Source organism: Triticum urartu, chromosome 6, assembly GCF_003073215.2.
Source record: "Triticum urartu cultivar G1812 chromosome 6, Tu2.1, whole genome shotgun sequence".
In the NCBI taxonomy this organism is placed as follows: domain Eukaryota; kingdom Viridiplantae; phylum Streptophyta; class Magnoliopsida; order Poales; family Poaceae; genus Triticum; species Triticum urartu.
In genome coordinates this window covers 115,065,258-115,091,076 of record NC_053027.1, presented here as the reverse complement: position 1 = coordinate 115,091,076, position 25,819 = coordinate 115,065,258, and the positions used below count along the sequence as shown (strand labels likewise).

At 45.5% G+C, this 25,819-nt stretch overlaps 3 protein-coding genes across 4 annotated transcripts; 2 read left to right on the top strand and 1 right to left on the bottom strand.

Annotated features, from left to right (window-relative positions):
- On the top strand, nucleotides 1-1,586 carry LOC125513797 (OVARIAN TUMOR DOMAIN-containing deubiquitinating enzyme 11-like; the record flags this gene model as incomplete). 2 transcript variants are annotated; one of them, XM_048679006.1, is given in 5 exon segments in its annotated part: nucleotides 1-68; nucleotides 181-229; nucleotides 785-869; nucleotides 1,133-1,189; nucleotides 1,325-1,586. In XM_048679006.1, coding segments are annotated over 5 exon segments (303 nt in total), but the record flags the coding sequence as incomplete, so codon positions are not given.
- Nucleotides 1,587-2,742: 1,156 nt separating this feature from the next.
- On the bottom strand, nucleotides 2,743-6,759 carry LOC125516650 (splicing factor 3B subunit 2-like). The gene is made up of 12 exons (XM_048682011.1): nucleotides 6,478-6,759; nucleotides 6,128-6,283; nucleotides 5,556-5,663; nucleotides 4,600-4,677; nucleotides 4,398-4,490; nucleotides 3,869-3,955; nucleotides 3,668-3,769; nucleotides 3,456-3,575; nucleotides 3,329-3,391; nucleotides 3,129-3,259; nucleotides 2,919-3,000; nucleotides 2,743-2,814 (listed from the first exon to the last, which is right to left on the bottom strand). The coding sequence occupies exons 1-12, from the start codon at nucleotides 6,757-6,759 to the stop codon at nucleotides 2,743-2,745; spliced, it is 1,374 nt and encodes a 457-aa protein (XP_048537968.1).
- Nucleotides 6,760-13,376: 6,617 nt separating this feature from the next.
- Nucleotides 13,377-15,110, top strand: LOC125514578 (scopoletin glucosyltransferase-like). Its single transcript, XM_048679912.1, has one exon. It carries the CDS (start codon nucleotides 13,463-13,465, stop codon nucleotides 14,993-14,995), a length of 1,533 nt encoding a protein of 510 aa, XP_048535869.1. The 5' UTR covers nucleotides 13,377-13,462; the 3' UTR covers nucleotides 14,996-15,110.
- Nucleotides 15,111-25,819: the final 10,709 nt, after the last annotated feature.

Below are 25,819 nucleotides of genomic sequence, written 5' to 3'. Positions count from 1 at the left end.
GAATTCAGGAAACACTATGAAGGCTATGTACCATTGGACTACAAGGTTTACTTGAAGAAAATGAAAAGGTTCTATACTTCCAGACTTCCAGTACATAGCTGATTTGAGATGCTGCCATGCTTTAAGTTCAGTTTGTTAGTCATCTCCTTACGCATAGCTATATTATTTATGATATTGTAGATCTGGGGAATGGGGAGATCATGTGACCTTACAAGCGGCTGCAGACCGGGTAACATAACACTTTCAAGATGGCTGTTTATTTTGTAGTATGAGTAAAAACCTTTGGACTACATCTCGTTTTTGCATTATTTCTTGCAGCATTTAGTACCTCTAGATTGAGCTAGATATTTTCATGTTTGTAACCTTTGAAAAATATGAATCTATTAATATATTATTTATTTATTTCTGTAGCTATAAGCCTATACTTCTTTGCTCATTGCGCTAAAATTGTTTCTATGGCTGAGTTTGGTACACTACGAAATGTGATTTTCATCCTATGATGTTCATGCATCTGAATTGGCAAGCAACATCATTTTTTTCTTCATATTTAGTTACTTTGTTTTTCTCCTGATGACCACACATCACCGGTTCATGTTTCTTATGCTTCATTTTGGAGTTACATGCTCTGTTAGTTCAGATGGCACTTCGATATTCTTCCAAATAATATGCTCCGCTTTATGTGAATATGGCAGAAATCCAAGCTACCAGTACCCAATTGTTTCAATATTAGGAGGCGTCATGTATCAGTTATAATTGTCTGATACCTTTTGATTTGTTAAATCAGTTTGGTGCCAAAATCTGCCTGCTGACGTCGTTTAGAGACACATGCCTGATCGAGATAGTCCCCAGGGATGCCGCTCCTACAAGAGGTTAGAGTTGAGATTGTGCTTTTCCCAAAGCTGACTTATTCTGTGCCATGTCAAACTTGTGTCCCATTTATTTTGAACCACTTTGTTGTTTTTTGTGTCAATCATTCATTCTAAAAATATTGCCTGCTGCTAGTAGCAGCTAAATACTACTCCCTCTGTTCCAAAATAGATGACTCAACTTTGTACTAACTTTATACAAAGTTGAGTCATCTATTTTGGAACGGAGGGAGTAGGTGCTCATCGTTCCCTGTCACCTTCTGCAGAGCTTTGGCTAAGTTTCTGGTGCGAAGTACACTATAATTCCTTGTATGCCAATGAAGGTGAGCACTATTTTGCTCGATCGATGATACCTGCCAGCTATAGCATAATTTTGTGCTTACATTTAGAAATTCTGAACGGAGTCCGTATCTTGGCTCGTGTGACCTTGTAGTCCTCTTATAATCCGCTCTTTGCAGATCTTCCGACTCGCAAGACCAAAAAGAAGCACTGGCTGTTCTAGGTAGGGTTCGCTGGTCGTTGGATTCACCACTCCCCCCCTCATTCTTGTGCACTCGGTCCAGCGGCATCTGCATGTAACGTTATTTCATACTGCTGATGTTGTAAGCTGTAACCTGAAACGGACTCATTGTAATCTTTTATGTAAAGTGGAATGGTGAAAATTCTTTATTTCGGGGAAGATGAGACAGAAATAGCAGCTGTACAGTTTGTCTTGGTTAATCAGTAGGAGCGTATTTCATGAGAAGTTGTTGTCCATTCTTAGATCTCTTATTTCATGAGCGTATTTCATGAGATGCTTGCGGAGAGAGAAAAAAAAACACGGGTGCTCCTGAGAGGATGTGGTGAAAAGAAACGAAAAAACCTCTTCTGAAATTCGAAGGCCCTGAAAAATTTAGTCATGCATGCTCTTAGTCAGTTTGTGCTTCACATGGCAGTTTTTGTGTCGTAGAACACCTGAGTTCTGTAAAACAAACTATTTTCAGAATGCCTGGACCTGGAGTCTTGGAAAAGTTAGGCGTGTGAATTCTTAGTCATTTTTTTAGGCTTCGCATGGAACTTTGTTTTTTTGGGCATCTTATGTAGAAGAGGGAGAGCGATGCTGCTGGTCTATGAGCACAACGTGCTAGCACACACTACCGATCAAGCATAGCTGTGCCGCATGGCTGACTTGAAAGTCTGAAGAAAGGGAAAACTGAAGAATCTTTTAGGTCGTCGTAGCTCGCGCAGCTGACTTACTAAAAAGAAGCAATACTATAACTATGGAACCTTTCTGGTTGGCATAAGAATATGCGGAGTATAGCACGTAGAGTCTTTTACTAGATTGTTGTAAGGGAGGAAAAGTGTACGGGATATACATAGTAGGCTAAGACAGCTGTGATAGATTCCTCATCAAAAAAAGCAAAAAAAAAGCACGTATGGTAGTATTAGCAAGTGACAGTCTTGAGTGTGCATGGCATATTATTAATTATTATTATGAAAATTCGTCGAAACAAATGTGATGATAAATAGTGTACCCAATCAAGAAGGGTTGTGTACCCAACCAAAGAGGTGCAGAGACAGGAAGCGAAGGGAATATGAAGCATGCCAGAGTGAATATCATCATCTAAACTCTGTCCCGTAGTTATGCTGTACAGACGGTTTACAAATCTCGCGACCAAATCTTTGAAGCATTTCAGTGAGAGAAGAGGATACAAAGACAAAACTCTGTTTGGACAAGCAGTTGAGCCTCAACATTCGAACCCAACACGCTCTTTTCAAATTGGTTGCGCGGCATTCTCTGGCCTTGCGAGATCAACAAAATACCAACAGAAGTCTATTTGAAACATAGTAATAATTCAGAGTTATCTATTTGAAACATCAGCAGCTGTTTCTGTTTTTAGAAACGATACGCGTGCGTCGACCCAAACAGCATCCCAGTGGCAATCCGTCCTTCTTTCGGTTCAAGAACCTTCAGAGGGAAGAAACAACAAATTGATGATTATCAGCAAAGACTAGTCAAGCCAAACAGTGCCTATAAATGACTGTCACAGACACAGGGAACAGTTTACATACCTTGTATAGCCTTTTTGCCTGCCTCTCAGGCTGCGACCTCCGAAGGTCAATAACATCAGGTGTTTCGGCACCAGCTGGAGTACTGTTACACACAGCAAGAGAGGAAAAGTAAATACCAAGTGTCATGCACTATTTAATTGATGGAAAAAAACTGGTAACTGCCAATTAAAATAACTTGACAGCAAAAAGAACAGAAGTATAGAAAAATACCTTGAGATGGTGTCAACAGATCGAATGTCTTCTTCTATTTCCTCGTCCTCCATTGGTTCCTGCTCCACCTCCTCTTCTTCTTCCTCTTCCTCCAATTCTCCCCAGTGCTTGCTGCGATCGAGAGGTTCTTCCTAGATAACCGAAGTAAGTAAATGTTAGTTCTGCTCACGACAAACCATAATACAACTAACTTAATTTACATGGTAATTAGGTTCGTCCTTCTGCAGAAACCCAGAAACATTTCCATATAGTGGGTACCCATGCTGTTGGCAAGAAACTAGGGAATGATTAGATGGTCTAATAAACATATTTTAATAGATAAGATACCTCGTCAACAGGAGGCTTTCCCCACTCCCCTGGTGCATCACCAAAACTGTCTCCAGGAGATACTGGGGCATTTAAACCTGGGATCTTCAGACAAGGATAAGAGGGTGGAAGACCATACAGCTGAAAATAAATAAACGAATTGGCGTCAAAATTGGCTAATGATGAAGGCATTGCTAGTAATAAACCAGGAAAACAATAGATTGAATACATACCTGCATGCTTTTAAGCCATGGGGGCGGGGCACCATCAGGCATACCAAGAGCTTCTTTAAGGTTCCTGGACAGCATACCTGGTTTCATTTCCCTAAGCTTCACCTGTTGAATGTGCACATGCTAGAGCTTGGCATCAGAACCATATATGGACACATGGATGTTGTCTGCCTTGTTGCTGTGTAAATTTTCAAGAGTGCGTACCTCAAACTCTTTCCCTTCATAATATAGATCACCATGACTAGTCAAATTGGGTTTTGTTTGATATTTGAAGAATGCGTCATGCAAAACCTGTGGGAACAAAACAATGCCAACACATTAGTCTTGGTACAACTGATACCAGGAGCATATTGAACCCCCAAAAAGGACAGATCTATATATTAAAGTTACATCAAATATATTATCGCAGAAAAAGAAGTTATAACAAATAAACACCAACACTAGCATTGTTACTTGTGTAAGTTGCCTAAACATTAGATTGGCACTTAGACAGTTACTCTGATGGATCTATGAGGACTTAGATTTTCGTAAAAAGAGGGGCTAATACACCAACACAGCAACGAATGCACGTCCATATATACAAGAAAACTATAGAAGGCATTCAAAAGTAGCAATATATGTCTTCATGGTTTTATGGAAGAAAACAGAGGGAACAAAACCCACAAATTGCTTCAGAATTTGCAGCTTTGACAACATGACTAAAGTACTATGATATGCAGGTGGAGATATTGACCTGATAATCCATATCCATCTTGCCCATTTTGGGCTGAGTACGGTCGTGCTGTTTCTGTTTCAACATCTTGCTGTTCTCCTTCTTAATGTATGCCTGCATAAACATTTAGAAATCAATTAGTCTTTCTGTGTGCAGGCAAGTTCTGAGTATCAGCTTGCTCAGGTCGTTTTGGTAACAGAGGGAACAAAATCCACAAAATTACCTGTCTCATTTTTTCAATTCCAGTTGCAGCAATGAAGTCAGGAAGCTGGAAAGGTCGTTTTGCAATACCTCGCTTCCCCTGAAACAACAACATAATGTGTGAGTCTAAAATCTGAACAGAGTAATAGGTGAATATGGCAATGTCAGATGCTATCTTGAGTTCAGAATTTTGTAGTCTTCAAGAAAAAGATAACAGTTTAAGAAGTATGATCACATAATATCAAAATATCAAAATCCATGGACTCTAGAATCTAGATGGACCTTATCTGTTCAGCAGAAGAAGCATCAAATGTATGCACATAAGATTCAACTATCCTATATACACTACAGAAACCATTCAAGCGGAACAACACCATTTCCAGCCTCCTCGATTGTTACAGCAGTCCCTGCAAGAATTACACATCTGTATAAGAAAGGTGAAACATTTTGGACACTTGGGCATGTTTTGGTTTGTTGCCCAAATAGCCAGACCAAACTTTTGGTAATGCATAATCAAGACGTCTCCCAAATGTCAGTAATGTTAAGATAATTAAATTTCCAGCAATGACCGATGGGATTAACATTTTAGAAGATATTAATGTCTGAAGCCTGTTACTCAAAGAAATAAAGTATTAAATTAAGCTAACTATCTCTAGCCACGTCAGCAAAAAGGGCACCAGCAGCAGGCGTGCCAATGGTTGAGTTTTGCCACTATGCACCAACAAAAGCTTTGGTACAGCCAAATTTTGCAGGGCACGCTAAATTTTGGAATCAGGCCAAGTGAAACAAATCTTAGGGGGGGCACTACAAGCGTTTGGTAGAACAAAACTGCGCAACCAAGCCTACAACAATGCCCCCAAAACCCGCACTCTAGATGACTTGGAAGAATGCAACCATGTTCTGCATACCAATTATAGGATTCAAAACTCACAAACATGATTATCATACTAAAAAATAGATGGTTCAAAACTCACAAACCTGCAAGAACTTCCGTTTCTGGGACCAGTGTCTTGGAACAGGCACAGTATTCCTGTAGGACTTGAGATATACGAGCAACTTGGGATCAACGGCAGTAGCATCCCAGACCTAGCAAGGGAAACAACCAAGAACGCACATGTTAGATGAAAAGCACCTTCTGTAACCATACCATAGATAATGTTGACATAGATGGCGCAATAGCATAACAGCTCAACAATTTTAGGCATTGCATTGTGGACAGTGATTGAAGAGAGAAAAACGTCTTACATTGTGATGCAAAAAACGCGATGGTTGAAGCGCGATGCTGGTCGGCTGCCGGGCGATAGGTGCTCCGTTCCACAACTCATGGGACGTATCATGGATGAAGCGCGATGCTGGTCGGCTGCCGGGCTTACCCTGGTTGACAGATTTTTTGAGCCTCCTTGAGTGCTGCTCGCTGTATTTTTCTGGATGCCAGCTTCAGGCTTTTCACCTAGTCTCTAACTCTAAAGTCTTTGTATTTGTTCTCTCCTGATTAATCAATGAAATGCGGCTCTAGGGCCGTCTTTTCGTCAAAAAAAGAGAGAAATCACCTCAACAACATCAGGCTTGTCGCATATCTGCTTCAACTCTGCAATCTTCATCCTCTGCAGCTGGTGCTTCTTTTGGGCATCCTGCTCATCATAATCAACATCGGACCCCTTCTTCTTTGCGGCATTATTAGATGCTTCCTTCTCGTTCCCCTCGCCCTGCCAGCAACAAAAGTACAAAACAACCCGTGAGTTTCAGTCCCAATTCCAGTTAAGCCAGAGAACCGATTTGATGTTACCAGACACTATCAAACCCTCGCGGCTCAAACAACCAACTGAAGCCCTACCATAAACCCCGCAATGTTTTCAAGAAAAGGACATGATAGGACGGGAGGAGAGGAGGAGCCGGATACCTTGGCGGCAGCGGCGGCCGTGAAGCTGAATTTCTCGAGGATGGCCGTGAAGACGCCGAGGAGGGGGTCGTCGACGTCGAGGTCGGCCTTCTCCGGCACGTAGTCCACCTCCACCTGCAAGCGCGCGTCAGAAATCAACCCTGGCACTAGCCGCGTCGGACAGTCAAAGTCGACAGCGGGGCGGCGAGGACTGTTATATCTTCCAAACGTTCGAATTATAAGTATAGATACCGAACGATCCCACAGCTTGCAATGGCATGCAAACTCGCTAACAAACCGCATGCAAGATGCGTCAAATGCTTTTATATTACCAAATGAATTCAGCCCGGTAACCCAATGCATGCACATAGAAACAAAATTGATGATGTCATAAAAGATTCCATTAAAACTCAAAATTCAAAATATTTTGTAGCTTAAACCGTCGCTCGGATTGAAAAACTGTTTTCACATAAAAAAATCGTCTCGATGAGATCTACGAAACTAGATCCTATATTGATGTGTTTCAACGACTTTTTTTTAGGTTACTGGGGTATGCAATTTATCACGTCTATGATACATAAGTTACCATAATGTTTACATAGGCAAAATCCGGACATAAAAATGACTTCTTCCAACTTTCTCCCACGTGCAAATGCACTAAAAGTGCAGAAAAACTAATGTCTTCGTAGATTCTCTTTATTTTTGAAATTTCGAAATGTTTTGTAGCTCAAACTGCCTATTCGATCAAAAATTTGTTTTCACAAAAAAATTACGCCGCGGCGAAACCTTCGAAACTAGATGCCATGTTAACATGTTTTGAATACTTTTTTTTTCTAAGTCAAAAGTTATCATGCCTAGGCTAAATAAGTTATGAGGTCTGCTATGCGTATATTACCATGTTATTTACACAGATCCTACCGGAGTAAGGTTTCAACAAGTTTTCTTTATGGGTCAAATTTACCGTGGCGTTTGTACTCAAGTTATCAGAACCAGGAGCCTATATCATCATGCTACTTACACAAAAAGTTATCAAAGTATGTTTTCAATAACTTTTTTTCACGGGTCAAAGTTATCTTGGTGTTTGTACCTAAGTTATCAGGTCCGGGGAGCCTATATTACCATGTTATTTATACAGATATTACCGGAGTATGTTTGCAAATAACTTTTTTATATGGGTCAAAGTTATCGTGATTTTTGTACTTAAGTTATCATGTCCGGAAGCATATATTATCATGTTATTTACACGAGAAGTTATTAGTGATATGTTTTCAACAAAAAAAATTCATGGATCAAAGTTATCGTGGTATTTGTATCCAAGTTATCAGGACCAGAAGCCTATATTGTCATTCTATTTACACACAAAAAGTTATCAGGATATGTTTTCAACAACTTTTTTTGGCGGGTCAAAATTATTGTGGTGTTTATACCTAAGTTATCAGGTCCAGGAGCCTATATTACCTTGTTATTTATACAGATGTTATCGGAGTATGTTTTTAACAAAAAAAATTCCATGGGTCAAAGTTATCGTGGTGTTTATTCCTAAGTTATCAAGTCCGTGAGTCTATATTATCATGATATTTACAAAAGAAGTTATCGGTGGTATGTTTTGACCAGCTTTTATCCACAGGGCAAAGTTATCATGGTCTCTGTACCTAAGTTATCAAGTCCAAGAGCCCGATGACATGCATTGGTTGCTTGCTCCTGGTCTTGAAATGGAGAGAAACATGCTACCATAATGAGAGCACGGATTGCGTGCTCCTATTTCAATCCTCTTAATTTTCTAACCCATTATTTACTTTTCTCAGACAAGGTAGAAATGGGAGCAAGACAGCGAGACATACTACCGTAATGGAGAGAAACAATTGCATTTTTAATATTATATATGAAAACTGCCTACTGTAACCAACGGGCTATTTAAAAGCATACAGTTAGGGGGTAAGACAACAAAAGTAATTTAAGTGAGCTGGTTAATGGGCCTGAGCTTAGTTACGAGAGACTTAGGTCCGAGTCCAAAGGCACCCCACACATAGACATCAAATTTATTTTTCTAGTTTTTGGCTGCATATGGTAAAACGAAATGTAACGTACGTTTAATCATAGTAAAGAGTTAGCTGGGCTGGTTACGAGATGACAATGCATGCAGTAGGTGCAAGGATCGATTCCCTCTCTATCGACAAGGTGAGAACGTTCGAAAATTACAATTGTCGTTAAAAAAAAGTTAGCCAAAACATCTGTTATTCACTTGTGCAAAAGCTAAAGGGGTATGACGGTTGCTGTGTTTGTATTTTGCTATTGATAAATCATGCGTTGTGGATCATGCGGGACAAGCTATGCTAGAATTTTTATTGCTACAACCATCTGAAGAATGTGTGGTGCTCTGTCTGAAAAATTCAACGAAAGCAATTGCTATTGGTTCATAGTATTTATGGTGGGAGAGGAGAAAGTTAGTGCATCCAGGAACCTAAGTTCTTAGCAATGGAAATCATATCTTTGGTTGCTAACTATACTATAGCGAGTGATGCAAAGGCGATGATCAATCGACTTGGCTGGGAAAGACCAAGGAGCAACTATGTGAAGCTAAATGTGGATGGGGCTTTTGACCCAGACTTACTCAAGGACCCTTATACTGCTATCATCAGAGACTCGAATGACAGATTCATCATGGCAAGAAACGAAGAAATCGATTGGTGCCAAGATGCGGTTATGGCCGAGGCACTGGCCTTGTGGTTTTATGGTTTGGTCTCAATTTGGCAACTACATTCAGGTGCAACCGCATAGAGGTGAACTCTGACAACATCGAGGTGATAGAAACAATGAAGAATGGATGTCACTCTTTCGGTCTATCGGCGATAGTTTTTGATGATATATATCACCTTGCGTGTGATTTTTCGCATATTATTTTTTGGCATGCTCCTAGAAAGATTAATTGTGTTGCCCATGATTTAACCAAACTAGTTAGAAGTAAGATGTGTGCGGGGTGGATGAAAGATCCACCGTAAAGATTGTCGATACTTTTATAAAAGATAATATGGTAATCACCTTGCAATAAAAAGTACTTTGATGTTAAAAAATGTCAGCTAACACAATAAAAAAATTATTAGTAAATTACAATGTAGTCCAACTATCTAGTATCGCCTCCGTCCCAAATTACTTGTATTAAATTTTTCTAGAAACGGATGTATCTAATATAAAAACGTGTTTGGATACATTTATATTAGACAAATTTAAGACAAGCAATTCGGGATAGAGGGAGTAGTATTTATCATGTTTAGGATTTTACATTTTTTGTGTTTACATTTTGGCATGTATAATGCGACACAACCACCTGTGTGGTACCAGCCAACAAATATATACGAAAATTCTATCCGATGAACATTTGCTAGGAGGCCAACCCTAGCGAGCGCCTTCCTGTGTTATCTTGGCACAGGACCGACACCATGTAGATGAGCTGGAGTCATTTGATATAAAATGTTTTTTGACGGACGCTCACTCTTTTTCCCCAAAAAATTCACGTGAGGTGCGTGGGGAGGGGTATCCGGCTTGCCTGTTCCCTTCCCATGCTCCCATCCGTGCTTCTACTTTATCCTACAGCTGTCTTTTTTTTCCCTTTTTCCTTTCTAATCTAATCATCTTCCCTCCTGATTTTAAGGGGGTGGGCCAGGCTTTATTTTGTTCAATCAAATCAAGCCACATATGAGGGAACACGGGTGGGCAAACGGGGAGGGAGCAGGCAAGTCTTGTCCTGGGGAGGGGAGCTCGAGACCTCAGGTGAGCACACTTCACCAATTGGGCTGAAGTAGGTTTGTGGAAACATGCAATAAAATTTGTTTTTATGTATTTGAAGAAAAAAATTAATTTATTTTGTTTTATTTTAAAAATCCAGAATCTTGAATATTTTCCATTTTTGGAAAAACAGAAAATCCCTAATTTTTAGAGGGGAATTTTCTGAACTTGCCATGGGTTTTATGTAGCATGGAAATTTTTAGGTCTTTTTTGTAATACACCCATGCAAACATTTGGGACATTTTATAACTTTTTCATGGCAGTTTTAGAATTTATTTACTTTCTCACATGGCATTTTTATTACTAATAGCATGTCATGTTTAATTATTAATAACATGATAATTTTAATTATTAAGAGTATGCCATTTTTATTACTAAGAGCATGGAATTTTAATAATCAATAACATGCCATTTTTCTTATTAAGAGGATGGCAGTTTATGATTAGGAGCATGACATCTTTATTATTTAATAACATGACATTTTTATTATAGGAGGATGGCAGTCTTATTATTGAGAGTCTGACATTTTATTGTTAAGAGGATGACAGTTTTATTATTAAGAGGGTAATAATTTTATTTTTTGTTGGCATGGAAATTTTTTCACTAACATGTCTTTTTTAATGATTTTTTTGCATAGTAGACCAAATAAAGCAAAAATATTACAAGATGAAATTTTGTTTTTGGTCCTTAGTAAAAAAGTTCTCCAAAATATGCCTTTTTTCACAATGAAACATCTCCACGGCAAAATTCATATTTTTTAGATCACACGACACATTTCTAATCATCCATATGTAAATTTATAAATTAGCATGGCATTTTTGTAAAGTAGCATGGCATTTTTCATATTTCCATATTCATGTAAACTATACATTTCATGTTTCTTTGATTATTCATACGAAAATTATGTATTTTTTGTTCATGACATTTTTTTAAATAAAGCAATATGCTGGGACTCTCGCCAATGGGGGTTCGCCCTGGCCCTCCCCGGCTAACGATTGAGGGGAGGGGCCGATGCATTGCCGGGAGCAGCTTCCCCTGGCGACCGAATTAGTTCGATCAAACTCCTTCCTGCCGACTGATCGCCAACTATGAGCGAGCAAAGTATATTGTTTTTGTTTTGGTCGATACTGGTTGTCGGGCGACCATTCCTATCGCCAGATTGGTCATCCTAGCCACCGTCCTATCGGCCAAAACTTAGCCGTCGGATCTCGTCGACTGTGTCTCCCCCTCCCCCGCGTCCATGTGCTCCGACCCTCACCCGCTACATCTCACCCCCATGCTCCCACCCGTGGGTGTGAGGAGTATGGTTACGCGGCGAATGCCGACAACGAGACCCCTGCTGGCTCGCAGCAACACACATCGCCCACTCGAATCCGTACTTCTCCCCTTCATAGGAACAGATGTGCTAACCGTCGCAGGCATCACAGATACTTTGTTTGTTGCCGCGCTGCCCACCGGCCACTCTCCAGTAGCAGTTGCCCTCCTACACCATCATCGATGAGCAAACTCGAGTCTCTGGAAGACGGAGTTGCCGCTAAAAGTGAAAATCTTTCTATGGCAGATGTTTAGGAACCATCTCCCAACCTCAGTCAACGTAGCCAATAGGCAAGGGCCAGCCACGGGTGCTTGTGCGCTCCGCGCTGCTCCGAAAGATGCTAATCAAGTCCGTTGCCATCTCGCACGTTTTGCGTGGTGTGTAGTGCGAGAAGCTTTCGGTCAATCTTGGAATCCTCTGTCCGGTAGGGACCTGCTAGAGATGCTTCATGCGCAGCGGGGTGCTAACAAACAAATTCCGTGGCGCTATGTGGGTGCTTTGCTTTGGGCTTTGTGGCACATCCATAATAAAATCATCACCTAATCCGTTTTCATGTCGCACCTAGCTGATGTTATCTTCAAATGCAATATGTTTCTACAGTAATGGGCTTCGTTGGAGAAACAACGTGACATTGAAGCCATGCAAAGTGTGATAGACAAAGTCTGTACCATTTAGTCGTCGTAGGGAAGGGGTTCTTATGCTCGGGCCTGCATATTCTTCTCTTTTGGGCCTTACACCATGTACCACGGTGATTATGTGATTCAGGTTTATCTGATTGGTTGTAGTTTGTTAAGCTGCCTAGTTTATGGGCTTTATTAATTTAAAGCCAGGTGCCTCTAGTGTCTCTGTTATAAAAAAAGAGGTTATGACACTGGACACTAGAAGATTTGGGCTGGTGGGGTGGATGAAGAGATTTGGAAAGCTTACACTTGAGGTTAGCCAAACATTGAGCCAGAAGCAAGTGATATTGCCCAATTGCCCATGAACACAAATGTTGTTTGTCACGGAGAGCTTTAGGTTCCTCTCTCTTCAATCTTCATTAAAATTACCCACTATATGTAAACGATATACGCAACAGAAGTGCATTGTGCCATCATGCACACTTGTACAAAGCCATGAAAGGAAGCAACGAGTAGGGTGGTAGGAAGAAACTGGCCACATGTGGACTGAAATTGATTCTCCTGCAATACTAGTACTTCTCATGTAAACTAATATAAAATCTTTTATTAGATCACTAAAGTAGTGATCTAAAATATTTTATACGAGTTTGAGCTTTGAGGGAGTATCCTAATAAATGAACCAATGCTATGGCAATAATAACCGTTGCTATTGCAATTATGAACCAAATAGCACACTGGCAATGAACCGCTACTACATGAGTTCCCAAAATTTGAGATAGCTGGATAGAGAGGTGCACTCAAACTAGACCTTGACTTTCTCACCTTTTATAGACGCCGCATGTGACAAGATTATACTTCTTCCATTCCTAAATATACGTCTTTTTAAAAACTTTAATATAAACTATATATGGATGTATATAGATGTACTAATTTAGAATGTAGATTCATTCATTTGGCTCCATGTGCAGTTCATATTGTAATCTTTAAAAAGAGTTATATTTAGAAACGGATGAAGTACAATTAAATTCAGACTACCTTATAAGTGTATGCACCGAGACTATACTTGAAAAAAGAAAGTGTCTGCAATAATACAGAGATACAGATATCATATCCAGAAGAGCATTGATTCCGCATATCAAAAAGATACTCCTATATACAAAAGGGATACACACGATCCATGCGTTGAGTTTCTCTATATAGGACCTCACCTCACCTCGCCTCACGTCACCTCACCATAGACCTCAACCCTTCAGAACCCAACCTGCAAACCACACGGCAACGCCCTGCCATGGCCATCACCACCAACAACAACAACGGTGCCGCTGCACCCACCCATGCCGCGGACGGAGCGGGCAACCAGGCCGGCCGCGACCACGTAGTCGTGTTCCCGTTCATGGCCAAGGGCCACACCCTCCCACTGCTCCACTTCGCCACGGCGCTCGCCGTGCACCAAAAGAACCTCCGCATCACCGTGGTCATCACGCCCGCCAACCTCGCCTTCGCCCGCAGCCGCCTCCCGGCGTCGGTGCGCCTCGCGGTGCTCCCGTTCCCCTCGCTGCCGCCGCTGCCATCCGGCGTCGAGTCCACGGACACCCTGCCCGGCCCGGACCTGTACCCGACGTTCCTGCGCGCCACGGCGCTCCTGCGGGCGCCCTTCGCGGAGTTCATGGCGTCGCTCCCGGCTCCGCCGCTCGTGCTCGTCTCCGACTCCTTCCTCGGGTTCACGCACCGCGTCGCGGCCGACGCAGGCGTCCGCCGCATCGTGTTCCAAGGCATGTCCTGCTTCTCGATGGCCACCTGCAGGTCGCTCATCACGAGCCCGCCGCCGTCTGTCGCTGAGCACGGCGCAAGCTTCCACGTCGCCCATATGCCGGAACACGTGAGGATCACGGCGGCGGATGTCCCGGACACGATCACCAAGCTCGGCGACGCCGAGGACCCAGTGACCCGGTTCCTTATCGATGACATCGGCGAGTCCGACGCGCGCAGCTGGGGCGTCCTGGTCAACAGCTTCGCCATGCTGGAAGAGGACTACGTATCGGCCTTCATGTCGTTCTACCAGCCGGGCGCGCGCGCCTGGCTGGTGGGCCCTCTGTTCCTCGCCGCCGGCGACGTGCCGGAGCGCGAGGATGAGCAGGACCCGGAGGGGTGCCTCGCCTGGCTCGACGAGATGGCGGAGCGGCCGGAGTCGGTGGTCTACGTGTCGTTCGGCACGCAGGCCCATGTCTCCGACGAGCAGCTCGACGAGCTGGCGCGTGGGCTGGTGCAGTCCGGCCACCCATTCCTCTGGGCCGTCCGGTCCGGCGCGTGGTCGCCGCCGGTGGACGTGGGGCCGCACGGAAGGATCGTCCGCGGGTGGATCCCGCAGAGGAGCGTGCTGGCTCACCCCGCGGTGGGAGGGTTCCTGAGCCACTGCGGGTGGAACTCGGTGATGGAGAGCCTGGCAGCGGGGAAGCCCGTCCTGGTGTGGCCACAGATGGCCGAGCAGCACCTGAACGCGCACCACGTCACGCACATCATCGGCGCCGGGGTGAGGATAACGGCCGCCGGGGGCGCCGGGGCCGTGGTGGGCAGGGCGGAGGTGGAGCACAAGATCAGGAGGCTGATGGACGCCGGCGACTCGGACGGACAGAAAATGCGAGCCAAGGCGGCCTGGGCTCAGAAGGCGGCCAAGTCAGCGGTGAGCGACGGTGGCACCTCCCGTGTCGCCTTGCTGAAGCTGGTGGAAGAGCTGCAGGGGAGCTACTGTGACATCATCGCGGCGAACGATAATCAAATCAATCGGCCGCGACGGGACGATACGGACGCCCATGATTTGTGAAAAATAACTTCAGGTCCTCTGTATGTGCACCGATGTGTGATATGCCGTGTACTCCTCCATTAATTTTGTAGCGTCGTGACTGTGCACTTCATGAGGCTGCTGGTCATTTGCTTTATCTTAGCTATTTTAGTGTTCGACTGAAGTGATGGCCCGTTGGTGCCGTCGGACACGTCCGTTTTCACAGTGCTCGTGCCGCCCCCTGCCGGCACTGCCGCCCTTCCCATTTTCACTTTCTATGCTGAAGAATCGTCACGTGCAAATGGTAACGCCCCATCCTCTCCGACGCTTAATCATTCGAATCCTTTAGCCTCTGTTAACAATACGCTAACCACTGCCACGACGAACGCATCTCTCTCTTCAGGATCTAGACACCCACGAGAGCACCATATGCAAGGAGCATCGCAGGACATCTCATGACCACTCCTACTTCAAAGACAAGCTGCGTCGTCGCGTGCGGCTTGCTGGCAAGGAGGCTAAGTACTCTTCCATGCTCGCCAAGGCCGTCAAGGCCAAGGCCGCTCGCCTCTCTGCTGCGGACGTGGGCACAACCATTGATCATGCCATCCAGAATGCCCGCCTCAACACTGTCGATGGTTCTCCTGCCTCTCCTGAAGACCTGGTTGCCATTACGCTGCTGTGTGGTGCCGATGACGGCCATGTTGACGCCATCCTTGAATCCGAGGCCTCTGCCTCCAGCGAGGACGACGCACCATGATCCGCATCCTAGGCGTGCACCGCCCCTTGTCATCGGGGCGTAGTCCGACACTCTCGTCCGTCTCTGTTACAGCGCATGTATGAAGTGCGTCGTTGCTCTTTTGGTCACCGTGTCTGCTGTCATTAGATCCAGTACTGTCTTCGCGTCACTCTGTAACTTTTGCTCCCGTAGAACCCTTGTACTTCTGCTTTACCTACCGGTGTATGAACCTTTTTAACGAGTAATGTTGCAATCTCTATTTGCTCTTGGAATGTACGTGGCTTAGGGGACGATGCCAAGTTTTTTGACGTCCTCCCTGAATTGATTGCGATCAAACCTCACATTGCCCTTCTGCAAGAGTCAAAACTTGATACTTACTCCGACCCCAAGCTAAGATCTTTCTAGCCACGTCAACTCGACCAAGTCTTCTCATTACCAGTTGTGGGCACGGATGGCAACACTATTTTTGCCGTGAACACAAATTCTCTCCAAGTTGTCTCGTTCACTCACCTCACCTTCTCCTCCACCCTAATTCTGAAATCAACGACATGTGCTCGCAACATTGCCATTAGCAATATATACGCCCCCTCTTTACGTGCGCTCAAACAATCCTTCCTGGATGAGCTCCTAGATATCTCACAACCAGATGATTCTTCCTGGCTGATTGTTGGAGACTTCAACCTCCTTCGCTTCCCCTCTGACAAAAATAACAATGCCTTCCGGCAGTCTGAGGCCAACGCCTTTAATCAAACCCTAGACGGCCTAGCCCTCATCGAGCTGTCGCTCCTCGATCGCCCATTCACTTGGTCGAACAATAGAGAAACGCCCACCTTAGAATGGATCGATCACGCTTTCTTTAACCTAGCCTGGGCCAACGCCTTCCCTAACACATCTCTATCATCGCTCACACGATTCACGTCCGATCACGCCCCCTCCTCATTCACGTCACCACAACGATCCCCCGGTCCAACTTTTTTAAATTTGAGCCTGGCTGGGCCAACTTCCATCCATGCGGAGATATTGTTAGGAGATGCTGGGCCCCATCCCTGGCCACATCATCAGCCAACTCGGCCACTACCCTCGCTTCCTCTCTCAAAAAATCATGGGCTGACCTCAAAAAATGGGCATGTTCACGTGTCCCTACTCCTCTTTGTGAATCTCGTTGCAAATCTGCAATCGCTGCCTTAGACCACGCTGAAGAATCTAGGGCTCTCTCCCAACCAGAACTCCTCACTCGTAAGATTATCATCTCAATCCTTAAATGCACAATCCAAAAAATGACTTACTGGAGATGGCGTGCTCAAGTGTCATGGGCCATCCACGGTGGGAAAACACAAAATTCTTCACATGTCTGCCTCCCAACATTTTAGGAAGAACAAAATCTTTACACTCACACGCGACGGCGATGACTTCACCTCTCACCACCATAAAGCCGAGATTCTTAGGGATTTCTTCGTCCCCCTCCTCGGTACTCCAGCCAATGCATCCTGTGATTTTGATCTGCATGCTATATACCCCACAGGCTGTGGCCGGCCTCCACATCCTTGATGAGAATTTCTCCGAAGAGGAAATCGAACTTGCTTTCTTCCAAATGAACCCCCAAGCCAGACCTAGGCTAGAAGGTTTCGGGCCATCCTTCTATGGAACTTACTGGCCCTTAGTCAAACGCGTCATGCTACCCTTCTTCTCCCAATTTCACCAAGGCGTGGTAGATATAGAACGTATAAACCGTGCTCACATTGTCCTCCTTCCAAAGAAGGACACGCCAACCTCACCCGACGCCTTCAGACCCATCTCTCTGCAGAACTGCCCAATCAAAGTTGTTGCTAAAGTCCTCACCTCTCGCCTCAAACCGCTCATACTCGCAAACAACCGATCTCATTACTGGGTTCATCTCCGACAGGAATATTACCGAGAACTACATTTTTGCAGCCGATCTCATTATTTCTTGTCACACTCGCAAACAACCAACCATGGTTTTTAAGCCCGACTTCCAAAAAGCCTTTGATTCCATGGCTTGGCCTACCCTAGACAGGATTCTGTCCGTTCGTGGTTTCTCCCAAACCTTCCGCAACTGGATCCAAAACATTCGCCACACGGGCAAAGCTACCATCCTCCTGAATGGTGTCCCAGGCAACTGGATCCAATGCAAGAACGGCCTGAGGCAAGGTGACCCGGCTTCCCCCTACCTTTTCCTCATCGTCGCTGACCTGCTCCAACAACTCATCTTCCATAACTCAGAGGCTGCCCTCCACCACCCCATCTTCTCCCACCTGCCTCCCACTGTTCTCCAATACGCCGATGATACGTGATAACCCACAAGTATAGGGGATCGCAACAGTTTTCGATAAGTAAGAGTGTCGAACCCAACGAGGAGCTAAAGGCAGAACACATATTCCCGCAAGTTCTATCGACCACCGATACAACTCTACGCACGCTTGACGTTCGCTTTACCTAGAACAAGTATGAAACTAGAAGTACTTTGTAGGTGTTGTTGGATAAGTTTGCAAGATAATAAAGATTACGTAAATAAAAAGTAGGGGATGTTTAGATAAAGACACAACTAAGTTAGTTTTAGTAAAGAGCTTTTTGTTACGAGAAAGTTATTTGTCCCTAGGCAATCGATAACTAGACCGGTAATCATTATTGCAATTTTATTTGAGGGAGAGGCATAAGCTAACATACTTTGTCTACTTGGATCATATGCACTTATGATTGGAACTCTAGCAAGCATCCGCAACTACTAAAGATCATTAAGGTAAAACCCAACCATAGCATTAAAGCATCAAGTCCTTTTTATCCCATACGCAACAACCCCCTTACTCGGGTTTGTGTTTCAGTCACTCACGCAACCCACTATAAGCGAATCATGAACATATTGCAAACCCTATAGCGGGAATCCCTCACGCTTGCACGACACGGAGAGCACCATAGGACAACACCAATAATAAAACATGCAACTCAAACCAATCTTGATCATCAAATAACCCATAGGACAAAAAGGTCTACTCAAACATCATATGATAGCCATACATCATTGGGAAATAATATATAGCGTTGAGCACCATGTTTAAGTAGAGATTACAGCGGGTAAGAGAGAGGTTACACCGCTGCATAGAGGGGGGGAAGAGTTGGTGATGATGGCGGTGAAGTTGTTGGTGAAGATTGCGGTGATGATGATGGCCCCTGGTGGCAATCGGCGCCACCGGAAGCGAGGGGGAGAGAGCCCCCCTCCTTCTTCTTCTTCCTTGACCTCCTCCCTAGATGGGAGAAGGGTTTTCCCTCTGGTCCTTGGTCTCCATGGAATGGGAGGGGCAAGAGCCCTTCCGAGATTGGATCTATCTCTCTATCTCTCTCTGTTTCCGCGTTCTCAAATTCTACCCTTTCACCGTTTCTTATATTCCTGGAGATCCGTAACTCCGATGGGGCTAAAATTTTAACACGAGCTCTATCCGGATATTAGCTTTCTTGCGGTGAAAGAAGGGAATCAACCGCCTTACGGGCTGGCCACGAGGGCCCAGGGCGCGCCCCCTGCCTCGTGCCCCCCCGGGCATTGTCTCGCGTTGATTTTTCTTCCCAAAAATCACATATATTCCAAAAAAAAATCTTCGTCGGTTTTTATCCCGTTTGGACTCCGTTTGATATGGATCTACTGCGAAACAAAAAACATGCAACAAACAGGAACTGGCACTGGGCACTGGATCAATATGTTAGTCCCAAAAATAGTATAAAAATTTGCCAAAAGTATATGAAAGTTGTAGAATATTGGCATGGAACAATAAAAAATTATAGATACGACGGAGACGTATCATCATCCCCAAGCTTAATTCCTGCTCGTCCACGAGTAGGTAAATGATAAAAAAAAGATAATTTTTGATGTGGAATGCTACCTAGCATAATCTTGATCATGTATCTAATCATGGCATGAATATTAAGATACGAGTGATTCAAAGCAATAGTCTATCATTTGACATAAAAACAATAATACTTCAAGCCTACTAATAAAGCAATCATGTCTTCTCAAAATAACATGGCCAAAGAAAGTTATCCCTACAAAATCATATAGTCTGGTTATGCTCCATCTTCACCACACAAAATATTCACATCATGCACAACCCTGATGACAAGCCGAGCAATTGGTTCATACTTTTTAACGCGCTTTAGCTTTTTCAACCCTCACGCAAGACATGAGCGTGAGCCATGGACATAGCACTATAGGTGAAATAGAATATGATGGTGGAGGTTGTGTGGAGAAGACAAAAAGGGAGAAAGTATCACATCGACACGGCTAATCAACGGGCTATGGAGATGCCCATTGAGGGAGTCTTGGATTTGGGGGCTCCGGACAGCCGGACTATATCCTTTGGCCGGACTGTTGGATTATGAAGATACAAGATTGAAGACTTCGTCCCGTGTCCGGATGAGACTCTACTTGGCGTGGAAGGCAAGCTAGGCAATACGGATATGTATATCTTCTCCTTTGTAACCGACCTTGTGTAACCCTAGCCCCCTCCAGTGTCTATATAAACCGGAGGGTTTTAGTCCGTAGGACAACAGACAATCATACCATAGGCTAGCTTCTAGGGTTTAGCCTCTTTGATCTCGTGGTAGATCAACTCTTGTAATACTCATATCATCAAGAACAATCAAGTAGGACGTAGGGTATTACCTCCATCAAGAGGGCCCGAACCTGGGTAAACATCGTGTCCCCTGCCTCCTGTTACCATCCGCCTTAGACGCACAGTTCGGGACCCCCTACCCGAGATCCACCGGTTTTGACACCGACATTGGTGCTTTCATTGAGAGTTCCACTGTGTCATCATCATAAGGAGGATGGCTCGCCTCGTTGTCAAGGACGACATCATCTCTGGGGGAGCCCTGGCTATAGGCCAAACTCTCCGACTAGGCGGCTTCGTCATGACCGCCCGCTCGGCCGCTGCGCCGACGATGACCTCTCGGGTCATCGAAAATAGCCTCCACATCGGCTCGAAATTTGCCGAGCAGATGGATCCAATGGAGCTCTCCTCTTTGAACGAGCTCTTGGATCACATTGCCGCTCTGGGAGTCACTACGGACTACGATCGAATCAGGCTTAAACCCGACCAAAGGGAGATTAACTCTCCGCCGGTCACCCATCAGATAGCGGTGGTGGAGGAGCAATGCGGAGATTCTCCCTCTATCCTGAGGATGAACTATGTCCATATTCCCGAGCTCTCCGAACAGGATACTCGCTCACGGGAGGACACCGCCCTAACCCTGAATCTAGAATCAGGCCGCATACCGAACCCACAGGGCAACATCCTGTAGCCCGAACTTCCAAGATCGGAAACTCCCCTGCCCCGGGATCATAGATTGGGTCAAGGTCTGGACTTAAATCCACCCACCCACCCAGATACAATCGATCATTCCCACATTAGGCAAGCGCCCCAAGAGACAGTACATCACTATTGGGCCAGATTCCTCCTTGTAATGAACAAGGTCAAGGACTGTCGCGAGGAAGATGCAATTTCGTTCTTTTGCAACAATTGCACGGACAAGGGAGTCCTCAACGCCATAAGTCGCCGTGACGTAGCACACTTCACCGACCTGGCGGCCATAGTATGAAAATACTGTGCGATGGAAAGTGCCTGGAAAACCCAAACACAATTTTTGGATAATCCGGCTCTGACAAAACCCCCAGTCCGAACTAAAAGGGTGCACTCTCATAAGTCACCTGACTCAATTACAAAGAAGCAAAAGCCCACTACAGGGCGTGGAACCGTATTGGAGGGATGGTTTAATGGGCCCTGCAAAATCCATAGTACACCGGATACCATATCAACACACAACCTTAGAGCATGTTGGGTACTCTGGCAGGTGGCCAAAAGCGGTGAGGATCTTCTCACCCAAAATACCTCAGAGCACCTTCCCACGGATAACAATACAGTATTAACGGTCTTCGAGACCTTCGCCTCAAATAATAGGCGCAAGCGAGCACTCCGTAGCCTTGCCGAAGTCTGCCACATGGAAGCAATAAATCCATGGAGTGACACGGCTATCACCTTCAATGCCAGTGACGAACCTAAATTCCGAACAGCCCGAGCACCAGCCGCTTTGGTCCTCAGTCCAATTGTGGACGGCTTTCGTCTCACTAAGGTGCTCATGGACGGCGGCAGCGGATTAAACCTCATTTATGAGGAGACTCTCCAAAAAATGGAAATAGACATCAACCGTATTGAGCAAAGTAGTACGACCTTCCGAGGAATCATCCCTAGTCGGGAGGTACGTTGCGCTGGAAAAATCACACTTGATGTGATATTCGGCACTCTGGAGAATTACAGGTCCGAAGAAATTACATTCCAAGTGGCCCCGTTCAGTAGCGGATATCACGCCCTTCTAGGGCAGGAGGCATTCATGATTTTTCAAGCCATACCCCATTACGGGTACATGAAGCTCAAAATGCCCGGACCCAAGGGAATTATCACTCTAGCTAGTGATCCAGACATAGCACTCCGCGCCGAGAACAAAACAGCCGCACTAGCCCTCGAGGCATTATCCAAAGCCCTTGTGGCGGAGGAGTTAACCACGCTGCGCTCCACGGTGGACAGGGACGATGTGATACTATACAAAAGATGCAAGTCCACCTCCTTTAAACGAGCGGACGAAATAGTTAAATTCCAAGTCCATCCAACGGACCCTACAAAAATAGCATCAATCGGGGCACAGTTAGACCCCGCTGTAGATGCCGCACTACGGGAGTTTCTGCGCGAGAATTGGGATATATTCGCTTGGCATCCTTCAGACATGCCAGGAATCCCACACAGATTGGCCGAGCATAGCCTTAATATTCTAAAAGGATTCAAGCCGGTTAAGCAGACGCTTCGGCGTTTCTCTGAACCTAAGCGACAAGCCATGGGAGAGGAGCTGGCCAAGCTACTGGAAGCCGGATTCATTAAAGAAATAAAACATCCGGATTGGCTAGCAAACCTGGTGATGGTACCAAAAAGGACAAATCCTGGCGCCTATGTGTCGACTTCAAAGACCTTAATAAGGCTTGCCCAAAGGATCCCTTCCCACTCCCTCGCATCGATCAAATCATTGACGCTACCGCAGGACATGAATCATTGTGCTTCCTCGACGCATACTCCAGTTACCACCAGATTAAGATGGCAGAGTCTGATCAAGCCACAACGGCATTCATCACGCCATACAGCCCCTTCTGTTTTAACACAATGCCCTTCGGGCTCAAAAACGCCGGCGCAACATATCAGCGCATGATCCAGACATGTCTGGAAAAGCAGATCGGTAAGACTGTGGAGGCATATGTAGACGATGTGGTCATAAAAACCAGACACGTCGACTCTTTAATAGACGACTTGAGGCTCACGTTCACCAATCTCCGAACATACGACATTAAGCTCAATCCGGAAAAAATGCATTTTTGGCGTTCCCACCGGAAAGCTCCTGGGCTTCATCGTCTCCAGTAGAGGATTTGAAGCAAATCCGGCTAAAATCCGAGCTCTGTCGCAGTTGGCTATCCCAACTAACCTCAAGCAAATCCAGAAATTGACTGGATGTGTGGCGGCTTTAAGCCGCTTTATCTCCCGATTAGGAGAAAAGGCACTTCCCCTTTATCGCCTTCTTCGGCTCACCGAACACTTCGAGTGGACGGACGCAGCCACGGCCGGACTGGAAGAAATAAAAGCCATCCTGGCCACCAACCCAATCCTGGCCGCGCCAACTGTTGGTGAACCAATGCTATTATATATAGCGGCAACTCACCAAGTTGTAAGTGCAGTGCTCGTCGTCGAACGAGAGATGGACGGACATAAATTCCCACTTCAAAAGTCGGTATATTATGTATCCACCATCCTCACTCCATGCAAATCACGGTACCCACATTACCAAAAGATAGCATACACGGTATTTATGGCATCCCGGAAATTACGACACTAGTTTCAAGAGTGTTCAATTACGGTGGCCTCTGAAGTACCACTCAATGACATAATAAACAACTGCGATGCCACGGGCCGGATTGCCAAATGGGCCATCGAGCTCCTCCCATTCGACATAACAGATAAGCCACGACGAGCCATTAAGTCACAAGTACTGGCTGATTTCGTAGCCGAATGGACAGAAGCCGAACTCCCTAAAGAGTACGACGCATACTCCAATTGGATCATGCACTTCGACGGCTCTAAAATGCTGGCTGGTCTGGGGGCTGGCGTCGTCTTGACGTCCCCTACCGGAGATACAGTGCAATACGTGCTCCAAATACTATATACAGACTCCAATAATGCAGCCGAACACGAGGCCCTATTACACGGCCTCCGGATGGCAGTCTCCATGGGCATCCAACGCCTAGAGGTGCGTGGGGACTCGAACCTCGCAATATCCCAAATAAATGGAGACTTCGATGCCAAGGATCCGAAAATGGTGGCATATCGCAACGCCGTCCTCAAAATGTCAGCTCGGTTCGAGGGGCTCGAATTCCACCATGTGGCTCGGGAAAACAACCAGGCGGCGGACATCCTAGCCCGTACCGGTGCTAAATGCGACTGTGTCCCACCGAACATCTTCCTAGAAAGACTGTTTAAACTATCTATGGTATGGGAAGGGGACACCAGCAAAAATAGTCTGGACCCGGCCACAACCCCAGATACCAAATACCCTAACACAATCGGAGGCTCTGCCACCGAAATAACACCTTCAGCCCATGAGATAATGGCCGTGATCACCCCGTGGACAGAACCATTCCTGGCCTACCTAACTGGACAGGAATTACCCGAGGACCAAAATGAGGCCTGCTGCATAGTGCGGCGATCTAAAGCCTACAAGGTCCATGAGGGAGAGCTTTATAAGAAAAGCACAACCGGAGTCCTTCAAAGGTGCATCTCCAAAGAGGAAGGGTGGAAGCTTTTGGTAGAAATCCATGCCGGACTCGGCGGCCACCATGCCGCATCCCGGGCCCTTGTAAGCAAGGCCTTCCGTACAGGTTTTTATTGGCCGACGTCCCGGGCAGATGCACAACATCTGGTACAACATTGTGTCGGTTGCCAGCTTTTTGCAAACCAAAGCCACATGCCACCTACCGCCCTCCAAACAATCCCCATTACTTGGCCCTTTGCGGTCTGGGGGTTCGATATGGTCGGACCCCTCAAAGGGGGAACCCATAAGAAAAAAAAATACTTACTGGTCATGTTGGATAAATTTACCAAATGGATAGAAGCCAAACCTGTCAAAATGGCTGAATCTGGACCGATGATAGAATTCATATCCGGGGTTGTACATTGTTATGGCGTCCCCCACAGCATCATCACTAACAACAACACAAACTTTATAGCCGGCGAGGTGAAACTTTGGTGCAGCAACATGGGCATTAATCTCAATTATGCTTCTGTTTATCATCTGCAAACTAACAGTCAAGTCGAACGAGCGAATGGTCTTATCATGAGCGGCATTAAACCCAGATTAGTCCGGTCTTTAAAGGAATCATACACTCATTGGGTAGAGGAGCTCGACTCCGTACTTTGGGGGCTGCGGACCATGCCGAATCGCACTACCGGATACACACCGTTTTTTATGGTGTATGGCGCCGAGGCGGTGCTACCTTGCGACATAATTCATGACTCACCTCGAGTGCGCATGTACGAAGAAAGAGAGGCCGAGCTCGATCGGCAGGACAGTTTGGATGCCCTGGAGGAGGAGCGCGACGTGGCAAAAGCCCGTTCCGCATTCTATCAGCAAAAGGCTCGAAGGTATCAAAGCAGAGAAGTGCAGGCCAAAACCTATAATGTTGGTGAACTAGTTCTACGCCTGCCGGAGAAGAAAAAGAACAAGCTCAAGCCCAAATGGGAAGGTCCCTTCATTATCGAACATGTTCTGACCGGTGGAGCGTACCGTCTACGGGATGCATCGAATAATCGACTCGAGCCAAACCCATGGAACGCAGCCAGACTCCGAAGATTCTACACCTAGCGCCGGACTTTATGTTCGTCTCCTTACCTCCATGAATTTTTTGCACATCTGTTTTTTCTCTCTTTCTTTCTCTCTTTTCTCTTCAAGGACCTAAAGAGCTACACTTGTGTTTTGGTTACACAATCTTGATGCGCTAACCGCGCTCAATATACCTGGGGGCTTCCTATACAGAA